The following is a 12,189-nucleotide window of genomic DNA, read 5'->3' as shown; positions in this document are numbered from 1 at the left end:
TAAGCAACATTTAATTGCTTATAAGGTTTCTGTGTTTTATTAGCTTCATAGGCACACTGGACTATTTTGTTAGATAGAAGCACGGTTTGTCTTTACTGGGTGTCACTGTAGTGCTGACATTTGAGAAATCCCTTCAGCCATCACACTGTAAGTCAGCACAAATAAGTGTCTGCCAAAAGCTTAAAATGTGAAAAACTGAATTTCTACAGTCGCTTTCTGTTGTCTCTCATAAACACAGAGCCCATGACCTTCACTTTAGTGAGACAGATAAAGGGAAATGCATAAAGCTTATCTAAAAGAGGACAGTGGAACCGTGTGGAGGTTAATAGAACGGCACAGAGCCGTAAACATAATAGCTCTCCCACAGAAATGCACAATATTTCTTTAAGGCCTTTCCTGCTGTGTGGGCTTACCACTGCAGGTTGCTGTATTCCTAAGGGCAGTGACACAATATGTGAAGCATGGTGTGCATAAAATAGCTTTATTATCCGCCAGATTTTGAATATATAAATTGTGTAAATTGTGCTGTGTGTGGTTGGGATAGCATAATTTTCGAAGCAAGAACGTACTGTTGTTTAACAAATCAATCAGAAGCTCCCTCTTTTAATCCCCAAGCGGCTGCAGCTTCTGTTGCTGAACCCCCTGAAGGAGTTGTCCAACGTGCTGCATGCAGACATTCGGCAGAAACAGCTGGAGTGTGTGCTGCAGATCCTACAGAGCCAGGGTGATGGCCTGGGGCCTGGCTGGCCTCTTGTTTTGGGTGTTATAGGAGCCATCCGCAATGATCAAGGGTAAGAGCAAAAAGGAGATTTTATTTTGCTTTTTTTATTGTTGCTAATAATTCTTGTTTTAAAATAAGTGCAACTGCTTAATTATCTGTATGTATCCACATTTACACGTCAAACAATTTAAGAAACTAAACCGAGGTGTGCCATGTGTCTCCTTCAGTGAGTCATTGATCCGAACAGCCTTCCAGTGCCTGCAGTTGGTGGTGACAGACTTCCTACCCACCATGCCTTGCACGTGCCTCCAGATCGTAGTGGATGTAGCCGGCAGCTTTGGCCTGCAGAACCAGGAGCTCAACATCAGCCTCACATCCATTGGCTTACTGGTGAGATTACAGATGTCTTGTGCTGTAGGGTTTTATTTCAAGTGCTTTCTGAAACATGCAGGCAGGAGTCATAGAAATGGTGAATGCTCAAGCTTACATAGTAAAACTTTTGTTCAGCAAGCGTTTCTGAGAGGCCACAAGTAGAATGATGTGGTGTAGCTGGTAAATTAACAGATGTGAAACGATGACAGAAAATATAAATTTTCCAATACAAGCATGGTATTTTTAATGTGATTAAACAATTCCAATGTAACATATTCCCTTTTTTGCACGATTTTTATCTAATTTACCAGCACTTCACAGACGTTTTGTAGATGCTTCATCGAGTATTCAGGACATGAAAAACCTGATATCGATCTGTGGTTTGCTGTGCTATTTCTCTTGAGGTGTGGCAATTCCTCGGAGATTACTTTATTGTAATAGATAGCCTAACCGCTAGAAGCATCTTACCAACTTTCCTGTTCAATTTACACCCCCCATTCTCCATCCCCACTTCCCTTTCTGCCCACAGTGGAACATTTCAGACTACTTCTTCCAAAGGGGTGAAGCCATCACACAGGAGCTGGAGAGGGAGGAGGAGGCACTACAGAAGCAGGCTCAGGAGAGAGGAGAGACCCTCAACAGGCCATTCCACCCCGCCCCTCCCTTTGACTGCCTGTGGCTGTGCCTGTACGCCAAGCTGGGAGAGCTGTGTGTCGACCCACGGCCTGCCGTGCGTAAAAGCGCTGGGCAAACATTGTTCTCCACCATCGCCGCCCACGGAACCCTGCTGCAGCAGCCAACATGGCATATTGTGGTCTGGAAGGTAACATGCTGGAGTTTGTCCTTGCCATTAGATTTCGTTACAGTGGAGGAGGTTCTCAACAATGTTATTTATACAAAAAAAAAGCACATTTTCTGGCACCTTTAAATGAAAATTATTGCTGTTTCACATATATTGGTGTCATCTTTAGGTGCTGTTCAAGTTGCTAGATTGTGTGAGGACATCATCCACCACAGCGGACAAAGAGAAGATTGAATCTGGTGGTGGGAACATCCTTATCCACCACTCACGCGATACCGCTGAAAAACAGTGGGCAGAGACGTGGGTGCTGACACTAGCAGGGGTGGCACGAATTTTTAACACAAGACGGTATCTCCTTCAGCAATTGGGTGAGCCCACACATAATGTTTTGTGTTATTCAGTATGTCTGACATACATACTGAAACGTATTGATAAATCTGTGCCCAGTGTACGAATAGTTCACAAACAGCCTGGCTGTTTTTCCTGTTATACTGCCTCCCATTTAGTTACACCTCATGTGGACAGGATTAATTTTCCAGGGAGATATGAATAATAGAACATGTGCTTCTCATTAACTGTGTTTGACTCAATCATTACAAGAAGTGGCTCATAACATACAACAGCTTCCCAGCATAGAACACATAAAAGATGGAAACTGCTTTTCCTACATACAACATAGTTATAATAAATGACTGTCTGGCCATTGCAAATTATCAAATGGGCAACCTTGGATGGTTGTACGACATTCAAAATGTCGGGGCACAGTGGTAAAAGGCTGATGTGCTTCCAGTTGTGGCCATTATTATGGCTATGTGGTCCTTTTGAACTACTAGCTGCCTCATGTTGGCTTGAAACCTCACATATCAAAGTGCTAAATGTCACAATTATTTCCAGTTGACACATGCTGCTAATTGGCAGCCTCACACTGTGCCATCTTTATGCTGTGTATCTGCAGGGGATTTCTTCGAGGCCTGGGAGGTGCTGCTGAACCACATTCAGTCGGCTGCTCTGAGCAAAAACAACGAGGTCTCCCTGGCCGCCCTCAAGAGCTTTCAAGAGATCCTACAGATTGTTACACCTGTTAAAGACTCAGACAAAGCAGGTGACGCACTCGCCGCCATGGGCGTCCCCCCTGTGCTCATCGACCCCCTGTCAGCGTCAGGCCCTGGGAGACCCCTGGTGCGTTCAGATTCGCTGGTGGAACGGTTGACGCGGTACAACGGTGCTGAGCTGCAGGCGCCTCCACCAGGGGAGGAGTCGGCATTAGAGGACTCGGCTTTGTGGTGGTCTGCATGGAACACGTGGTACCGAACAGGAACGGACAGCACAAGGCCGCCCAGTGGCCCGACAGAGAAGCTGTCCTTCATCCCTAGCCAGCCCTTCCTCACAGCATTGATCCAGATTTTCCCAGCACTCTACCAGCACATCAAAGCCAACTTTAGTATGGAGGATCTGAAAAAGCTAGGGGTCATCCTCCATGGGGCCGTGTCTGTGCCTATCAGCAGCGATGCCTCGCCCTTCATCCTCCCCTCCTACACTGAGGCGGTACTCACCAGCCTGCAGGAAGCTGTGCTCACTGCTCTGGATGTTTTGCAGAAGGTGGGAAAGGAAATTTTAAAATGTTTGGTGTCAAAGATGTTTTTCACATATCAACTACGATACGTTTTTACAGCCTGCAAAATGGTGTCTAAATAAAAGCTGGGTGGAGTGTCTTATTGATTTAGCGGTGTTAAATATGTGCAAATCATCCAGCAGGAGGGCCTGTGTTGTCTTTCCTCTCGCTTTCTCCTTTCTATTTTTGATTATTCAAATAACTTTAATTTATTTATTCAGCCTTAAAATGTCAGAAAATGAGAAAAGGTGCCCATCGCAATTTCTCAGAGCCCAAGGTGACGTCTTTGGGTTGCTTGTTTAACCAAGTCATCTTAAATTGTCCACATTATACCATGAATTCAGTGTTTTTGAGAAAGCCTTTACTCTCCCTGCTAGTTATCTCTTCCCATTTTGTATCATCTCAGCCCAGGAAAGAATGTGTCAGTCTGCTAAATTATGCAATATGCAGCCCCGTGGTGGATGTCAGCAGTGTTTGTTCCTCCCTTCCCTCCCTGCTGCAGGCCATCTGTGTGGGCCCGGAGAACCTGCAGGTCATGTACCCAGCCATCTTTGAACAGCTGCTACTTTTCGTGGAGTTCTCCTGCAAGCCTCCTCAGTACGGCAGGATGGAAACCAAACACGTGGCCAATGCCAAATACAACCAGGTAGGAAATTAAACTGGCCATTTGACTGCTTGATTTTCATTTGCAATTTGTTTCTTTTTCTATATATTTTTTTCATTCGAATGTTGGATGGCATACACTGTTATTCATCGCTCTCTTCAGCCATTCTCAGAAAAGTCATGCCTCTTCTCTGATATTCATAAAGCACCTCCTCTCCCTTGCCCCTTCAATGGAGTCCTTATGAAGCCCCTATCGTGGCTCTTCATTTTCTTCTGAACCCCCGTTTGTAGCCCTGAGCCATTGCTTCCTCAAATTTCCTCCCTCATGATTCATCTTGCTGGCAGCACGCCAGAGAAATGTTTCACCACTTTTCAGTTCCAGAGTAGTTCATGTTCATTAAAGCAAACTTTGATTTCCACGGCACCCAGTAATCATGAGCAACATTGCTTGATTTATGAAAACAGTCAACTAATTTCACAATATTGTTCCGATATCGGTGTCATTTTGTTTCCTTTTGTTCTCGGAAACTACAAGCGGCTTGCCATCAGTTTATAACATCCAGCAGATGTGGATCATGCGCAGAATGCTGAGAGTTGTCTTTTATCTAACAGTGGCAGAGTGGTATAGTTATGCTGAGATTTCTTCCCCCGACATACTTCATGTTTTAAATCCTGACTGATAGTCCTGCATGTGGGGTACGATCTCAGCCCTATGGGACGTCGTTGTTTATCTGAATCTCTTTCATTTGTTTAAGTGAGATGGTCAAACAAAATTCCCACGCAGCCAAACAGATGTTATGGGTGGTCCTTATTGCCTTTTTGGCTTTTATCCACTGCTGTCAGATTGCCTCTAAAGTGCTCGATGCTCGGACTGTTTTATTTTCCCCAAACCGGTCCTGATTATTGAATCATTAGCCAGCAAGCAACTGCAAATTCGATACGACTTTTAAACCATCAGTTTAATTGCACTCTTCTCTCATTCTGTTTCTTGGAACTACTCACTGGATAACCATTTTAGATCCAGCTGTTTGCACCGGTGAGTTTCATCATCTCTTTCAGCAACCTCTATAGTTGTACTAAGCTGTGCTGAATGGTGATGACCTACCCTCTGCGGCAGATGAGATATCACTCCGCATGGTAGGCTCTCGCGTCTCATCTGCGTCTCACTCACTCCATGCCCCCCCCCCCCCCGCCTGCCACTAACTGGTGGTTATGCCTTTGTGTGCACAGTCCCTGTGGAGTTCATTTTCAGTTAATTTTTGTGGTTTTTGTGACGTTCATATGCACACGTGTGATTTTGTTTTTCTTAAAGACACACTTTGTAGACTCAAGTCATGTACGCATTTCAGCTGAAGAGCAAACTAATAGTCCCTATAACTCTACATGCGTGTGCTACTTGTGTACTTAAATACATACAAAGTGTGCCTTTAAACCCCGCTTTGAATGTGAATCTGCCAAAAGCTCACGATTACAGTTTTCACATTTGCTTGACTAACGCCCGTTTCTGTTTTTTTCTTGTGTTAAATCTTTCTGCCCCCACAGGCCGAATGGGTTGCCTTAAACTATGTGCCCTTTGCTGAGCGCTCCTTGGAGGTGGTGGTGGACCTGTACCATAAAACAGCCTGTCACAAAGCTGTCATCAATGAGAAAGTGCTGCAGAATATCATCAAGGTATTTTCTAGTAAACTTCTGGAATTGCTGGAAATTCGTTTTGTTTGTGAAAGAAAGGAAAATGAGCAAAAAGCTTTTCGGATTGAATAACCTTCAAAACCTATTTTCAGAACCAAACTACTTGCAGTGTTTGTTTGTAATCTTGGTTGTCTCTGTTGGTGGGTAACGTTTCACAGTTAGACTGGGGGCAGCATAAAGCGATGCTTAATTTTTTGTTTGGCCCAGTAAAGAAGAGGAACATGTCAAGTTTGCTTTTTAAAAGTGCTTCTGTACTGGCCACCCATTGAGTCCCAATTATTGTTGAACCCTGTGCACTCATAAAGTGTGGCCGGGTGGATTTATAATGTAAACATTAAATTGCTTCCAAATTGCTATCTGTGGTAAAGTCAAGGTGTGGTATACTCGACCACTTGGGATTTTTTTTCCCCACTAAGATTTCTAAAGTGAAGCCCAAACTTTGGCATTACAATTTTCTCTTAAAGCAGCTGTTACAAAAAAATATGTTCTAACAATGAGTAAAATGAACTTGTGTATCTCATCATGACAAACCCGTACGACTCCGCAGTTTTTCCGAGTTCCTTTGAGCTTTTTAGAATTTTATAACTCATTGATTTGGTTTTCTGGCCAACAGCTTGACAGTTGTCTCTGGCTCCAGCACGCAGCTGCTTTCATTCATTACGTGGACACAAACAAAAATGACAGTAATCTTTCTCTGTGTCTGCTGGAAGTATAAATGAGCCAGTATCTGCTGACATGTTTTTCGTATTAGCTTTATAAGGTGATAATATGTCAGTGTGATGTTTACAGCTTGTTGAGGTGCGTGAAACGAGCCAGTAAGGAATAAAAGTTGTAAGTTACATTCCAATCATACTGGGTGGGGAAAAACAAGCCCGATTTCATGCAGTTAGTTTGTTATATTTAAAAATCACGAGTTAATTCTGGGATTCTGTTCATCAGCCTCCGGACAGATTTCACCTCCTTCTGACCTGATCGTGTTGATCCCAAGAGTAACGTTGCGATATTTTGTTTTTCAGTAATATTGCAAACAAAATACAGGAATTTTCACAAGTTGACTTGAATACTTGTTTTTGTTGCCTTGGTTGTGCTGACTTAAATGATCAAACAAATTACCTGTGTTGCCTGATGTGGTGGCAACAATTGCAAAACAATGGAAACGGCATACCTGTTTCTGGTCAACACCATCCATTGTGTAGCCAAAACATTTTGTTACAACTCATGTTGTGTTTCTTTTTTGCTACTTAATCTTCCTTTCAGTATTGCTGTTTTCTACTCATTCTGCTGTGTACGTGTCGAGCCTGCGTCCCAACAAACTCCGTCTGAGAAATTATGCATGAAAAAAATGTAGTGTTTCCAAGAATAAGAAGTAAATTATGCTCTATCAGACAGACTTCTCTGGGGGATTAGTCATGGAAAATGAAAACTGAGCCTTCAGAAGAAGTTGTACAATGATGCGTTTGAGTTACTGTAACGAACTGCACATTACTCTTCCTGCAATGTGATCACACGCGCACATCGCTTTCTAAATGCTGAAATCGTGTACTGTGCAGCTGTACTGCAATGCGTGATGACCAGAATTTTCCAAACATTTTCTGAACACAAGCTGTCAAACAGAAAAACATTTTATTGGTGAAATTCATTGAAAGTCACCTGCGTTTAACTAAAGTGTGTTTATAGGAAAACCCAAACTGTGCAGAGTTAATTTGCCAAGGAACTATTAAGAGGGTTCCCTATGGACAGATCCAAATCTCGCCCCCACCCTCATTTTGGCTCCACAGCAAGAAGGCGATTCTCGTAAAATCTTAACCTTGGGGGAACCCAGCTGTTCTCGAGAAAGTGGAGAAAGTCTGTTATTGTGTTAGTTTTGAATGAAATTTCGAGAAGGCCTCTGTTGGTGTGAAAATGTCTTGAAATACTGCTTTGATGCTGTGATGAATTCATCTCACCACATGACAGTATAAAGGAAACAAAGGTGCTTGGAGTATTTATGCTCGTTTAAAGATTTATTTGAAGTCTTCCTCTGTGTTTCAGTCTCATGATGTAGTGTTGTTGCTTTCTTCTTTTTTTCTTTCTCCTTTTGCCCTCAAGACTTTAAGAATGCCCTTAGGTCTGAAGTATGCCTGTCCATCGGAGAGCACCTGGAAGCTCGCGGTTTCATCTCTGCTCAAGGTGCTGTCTATCGGACTGCCGGTGGCACGACAGCATGCCTCGTCTGGGAAGTTTGACACTATGTGGCCAGAGTTGGCCAATGCCTTTGAAGATTTTCTCTTTACCAAAAGGTACACATTTTTAATGCATTGATTTAGACTTTGCAAGTTTCAGAATTTCTAAGCAGCAAGCTAATTCTTTCCCTTTCACAGCACTCCTCCAGATAACCTGTCCATCCAGGAATTTCAGAAGAATGAAGCCATTGATGTGGAGGTAAATGTTTGCTCCCAGCATCCAGTAATATTAAAAAAAATGATTTTGTCAATTTTCTCACATCCTGCTTTGTGTCTTCTTCATTTTAGGTGGTCCAGTTGATCAGCACAGAAATTTTACCGTTTGCCAATTTCATCCCCAAAGATTTTGTTGGGCAGATCATGACTATGCTCAATAAAGGCTCCATTCACTCGCAGTCTCCCTCGTTCACAGGTATTATGGGATTTGGCAGCTAAATGAAGTTGACTTTAGCACTGTTGTTTACTTCTATTACTGACACTGGTGAGACAGCAGGGTGGCCAAGTGTTGGAATAAATACTGTAACCATTAAGTGTTTGGTTTGTTGCGAAAGCCCCGTCTGTGGATTATCACCAACAATGCCTCATGTCACACTCTTCATGCGCTGATTGAGACAGTAAATTCTTGTCAGTCCACTCACTGTAAATCACTCTGAAGTCTAATATGTATATGTCTTTCTCTCGACAGAGGCAGAGATAGATGTGCGGATGAGAGAGGAGTTTTCTAAGGTGTGTTTTGAGACATTGCTGCAGTTTTCCTTCAGCAACAAAGTGTCCACCCCGCAGGAGGGCTACATCTCTCGTATGGCTCTCTCTGTGCTCCTCAAGAGGTCCCAGGATGTCCTCCGACGCTACGTGGAGGATGAGAGATTGAGTGGACGGTGCCCCCTGCCCAGGTATAACCCTCTATGCGTGTGAATAAACGTGAACATAGTACGCCTGCTTTTTGTTTTTTTGGCAAAGAGTGCTTTATTTATTACAAATCCTTCATCCTTTCATTACAAGAGAATTTCTACTATGAAACCCAGGACCACTCCAGTTATTTCCACGTGTCCATCGTTGTATTTCTGCATTATAAAAAGCACAAAACCACCAAACGAGGTGGGGTCGCGATTAAAATGATCAGCGGCTGCATGTGTGAAAAGCATAAAAAGCATAAAAAGGAACCTGTTTTCAATTGCTATCCACTTCAAAGTAGCGTTCTTGTGCCGTGATCCACTGCTCCCAGCACTCCCGCTGCGCTCCGTACGCTCCCCGGAGGTCTGGTTCTATCAGCATGTCAAGCACCATCTGCAATGAGCACTGCATTTCTGCCACTGTGTGGTAATGGTAGCTTGAATGTCATTTTGGGGAAGAGGAAGAAGTCACAGTCAGGCAATTATATCGCAAGTTGGGTGCAGCAATTGTGTTGTTGCATCCAAACTCACCGCTGATAGTTTGCCCCTGACAGACGAATTTGTGGTGAGCATTGAGGGAAACGACGAGCTGCTTCCCTGCTGCACATTTTCCAGTGTATGTTGTGTAACGTCTGCTCCTCCACTGTGAAAACTGCTGTTTGCTCGCTGGGTCAGAGCTGCAGACACACCTCTCTTCACGTCGTCGACATGAAGGCTGGATTATCCCGTCTGCTGACTGACAGAGAATATATTGTTTGCTTTCTGCTGCAGTTTGATGTCCATGATAAAATCTGAACAGCACATGTAACACAAGTCTCAACAATGAATCCTGACTCATGAGTGTGACTTTGAAGCATTCCATTGGACAGTCAAAAGAGGGACTTTCTCTCAACTTTTTGATTGCACCTTGTTTTTTTTTCCAGTTTTATACACTTGTGCCGCATTTTTGGGTTGCTTTGCTAAATTGAAGGCTGAAAGTGTCATGCTCTTGAAAGAATTTCCTCAAATTTGACACGGACATTCACTTGGAGGAAGAGCTGTTTAGAATTTGACAGTCAAGCGTTAGCTGTGACCTCACAAACCACATTTTGCCATAATTTAAGAATTCATTCACACAAACTTTCAATAGGATATGATGATGAGGAGATGACGTTTTATATCCGAAAGGTCAAAGGTTAGATTCGCTGTGACATCATAATGGTCTACAAAAACAGTTTTCTGGCCAGAGTTCAACACCATGGCACTGAAACAGAAGGAGAGATAATGACCGTATTTCACGATTGTTTGGACACTGAATTGGTGATGCTATTTGGGTGTCCACCTTGAAACTCGGACTTTGAAACCTTGATTGTACAGATCATTTGTGCCGCTGGTTTGATGTGTGAAGCATCCACATTTTAGAATTTAAACATCCTAATTCTTGCTATTTGAAGCAAGTTTCTGTTCTGTGTGAATGCATACAAAGAGTAGGACTCAGTTTTTTGTTTCTTTCGATGAATTAGCACAGATCTTTGCTACGTATTTGATTCTGAACAGACATGGGCATGAAGTGCAACCTAGTTTACATAAGCATGCAGCCATGAGGTGGAAATTCTAGCTTTCTGAGGCTCAGTAGGGGGCCTAAAGAGAGTAAAGAGCTAAAATAGAGTGATTCATACAGAGAGGGAGAGGAGTTGCTGCAGCAATGTACTAGTACAGTATGAGAAGACAAACTGTGTTTTGGAAATTAAGATATATTCTAGTAGACGCCCAAAATACAACTATAAACCTGTAAATTAGCATAAAATTTACACTTAAATTGTAGCTTACCCAGTTATGGACAAGTTTATAATTTTGTTCACAACCATCATCTGAGATCCAAATGAATTGTCAGCGCTCACCCTCTGTGCTTGTCTTTTTCACTTTCCCCCTACTTCTGTGTCTTTGTAACTAATGAAACCGTTGCTCTTTTTTATTTTAGGCAACAAGTGACAGAGATTATCTTTGTCCTGAAAGCTATCAGCACTTTGATGGATTCACTTAAAAAGACACAGCCAGAAAATGGTGAGTATCAGACTGTGTCACTGATTAAATACGTCTTGGAAGGATAAGGGGACATAATTTTAAAAAAATGCAGTAATGCCACTGTATCTATCATCTATGCATTCCTGATAAATATGTCAGAGGACAGTTGGGAGCGTTTTTTAGATGAGTTTTATTTCCAATCTGGGTGGAACTATTTACATTTCCAGCCAGGTCAATTACATGAAATGGTTGGTTTTTCTGTGCCTCCAATAAATTGGAGTGAGCGTTCTGAAATTACGTTTTTGAAGTGCCCTTCAACATGTTTGCATTATATTGCCCTTTATTCTGAGGAAAACTCATTTCCATATGCCTGTGGGGAATTTTATCAAGCAAATTATTCCTTTGATTGCCTTCAATCACAATTCATATTCTCTTCCTTCCTCTCCCTCCCATCCCTGCTCCTCCTTTGTATTTTCCCCCCTTCCTTGCTCCGCTGTTCCTTTGTTTACTGCCTGCAGTGGATGGCAACACATGGGCTCAGGTGATTGCCCTGTACCCCACGCTGGTAGAGTGCATTACGTGCTCGTCGTCTGAGGTGAGCTCAGCCCTGAAGGAGGCCCTGGGGCCCTTTAAAGACTTTATGCAGCCACCTGTCTCCAAAGTCCAGAATGGAGAGTCCTGACCAGGCTCACGCTCGGCTCCTTGTTTTTATAATGAAGAAATCTTGAATGTGTCTTCTCCACCCGAGTGCTTCGCAAAGCGCACGGACATGAACTCCACACGAGCCTCATCTACGGTGACATGAAGCAACCCACGGTGAACAGAGATCCAAGACCGCCTCAGACCACGCTGATGACCCTGACCGTCATACGCATCATCGTATGCTTCTCATGTGAGCTGATAACGCATTAGCCCCCTTTCCATTCTCATACAGACTGACTGCACTCGCCTGTTAACTACAGAGATTTAAAAAAAATCATAATAATAATTGCAGTGTTGCCTCTGGGTTTAGTTTGTTTCATTCTCCTGAAGAGGCTGCGTCGATGTACAGTGTGTGGTGATAGTGTTGATGATGTAATTAAGAAAAAAAACTGCAAAAACTGGGGCTTTATTGATCTTAAAAATGAACACTTACTTTTGCAACATTTTCAACAGTGAGGATTTTATGCAAGAAAACAAATCTTACTGTAACATTCCATGTCATCTTTAGCCAGCCATCTGAGAAGGGATGTATGTGTCTGTATAAAATAAATGGGACAATTCTACAATCA

General features: G+C 42.9%; 1 protein-coding gene across 2 annotated transcripts in view; it reads left to right on the top strand.

Moving 5' to 3' along the window:
• Window positions 1–12,189, top strand: part of mon2 (MON2 homolog, regulator of endosome-to-Golgi trafficking) — a 35,200-nt gene extending 23,011 nt beyond the window's left edge. Inside the window, exons 22-35 of one of the 2 annotated variants that reach the window (XM_022206518.2) lie at window positions 616–791; window positions 949–1,111; window positions 1,623–1,916; window positions 2,065–2,263; window positions 2,851–3,494; window positions 4,010–4,153; window positions 5,129–5,146; window positions 5,653–5,781; window positions 7,888–8,078; window positions 8,160–8,220; window positions 8,310–8,433; window positions 8,707–8,914; window positions 10,875–10,957; window positions 11,437–12,189. In XM_022206518.2, the coding sequence (XP_022062210.2) occupies window positions 616–791; window positions 949–1,111; window positions 1,623–1,916; window positions 2,065–2,263; window positions 2,851–3,494; window positions 4,010–4,153; window positions 5,129–5,146; window positions 5,653–5,781; window positions 7,888–8,078; window positions 8,160–8,220; window positions 8,310–8,433; window positions 8,707–8,914; window positions 10,875–10,957; window positions 11,437–11,600 (2,598 nt within the window). In that variant the 3' untranslated portion in view covers window positions 11,601–12,189. The remainder of the gene's footprint in view (window positions 1–615; window positions 792–948; window positions 1,112–1,622; window positions 1,917–2,064; window positions 2,264–2,850; window positions 3,495–4,009; window positions 4,154–5,128; window positions 5,147–5,652; window positions 5,782–7,887; window positions 8,079–8,159; window positions 8,221–8,309; window positions 8,434–8,706; window positions 8,915–10,874; window positions 10,958–11,436) is intronic. The other variant, XM_022206520.2, reaches the window with a different exon arrangement.

The sequence above is a fragment of the Acanthochromis polyacanthus genome, chromosome 8 (assembly GCF_021347895.1).
Source record: "Acanthochromis polyacanthus isolate Apoly-LR-REF ecotype Palm Island chromosome 8, KAUST_Apoly_ChrSc, whole genome shotgun sequence".
NCBI classification, from domain to species: domain Eukaryota; kingdom Metazoa; phylum Chordata; class Actinopteri; family Pomacentridae; genus Acanthochromis; species Acanthochromis polyacanthus.
The sequence above is the reverse complement of the archived record's forward strand: the minus strand, read 5'-3'. Positions and strand labels throughout refer to the sequence as shown.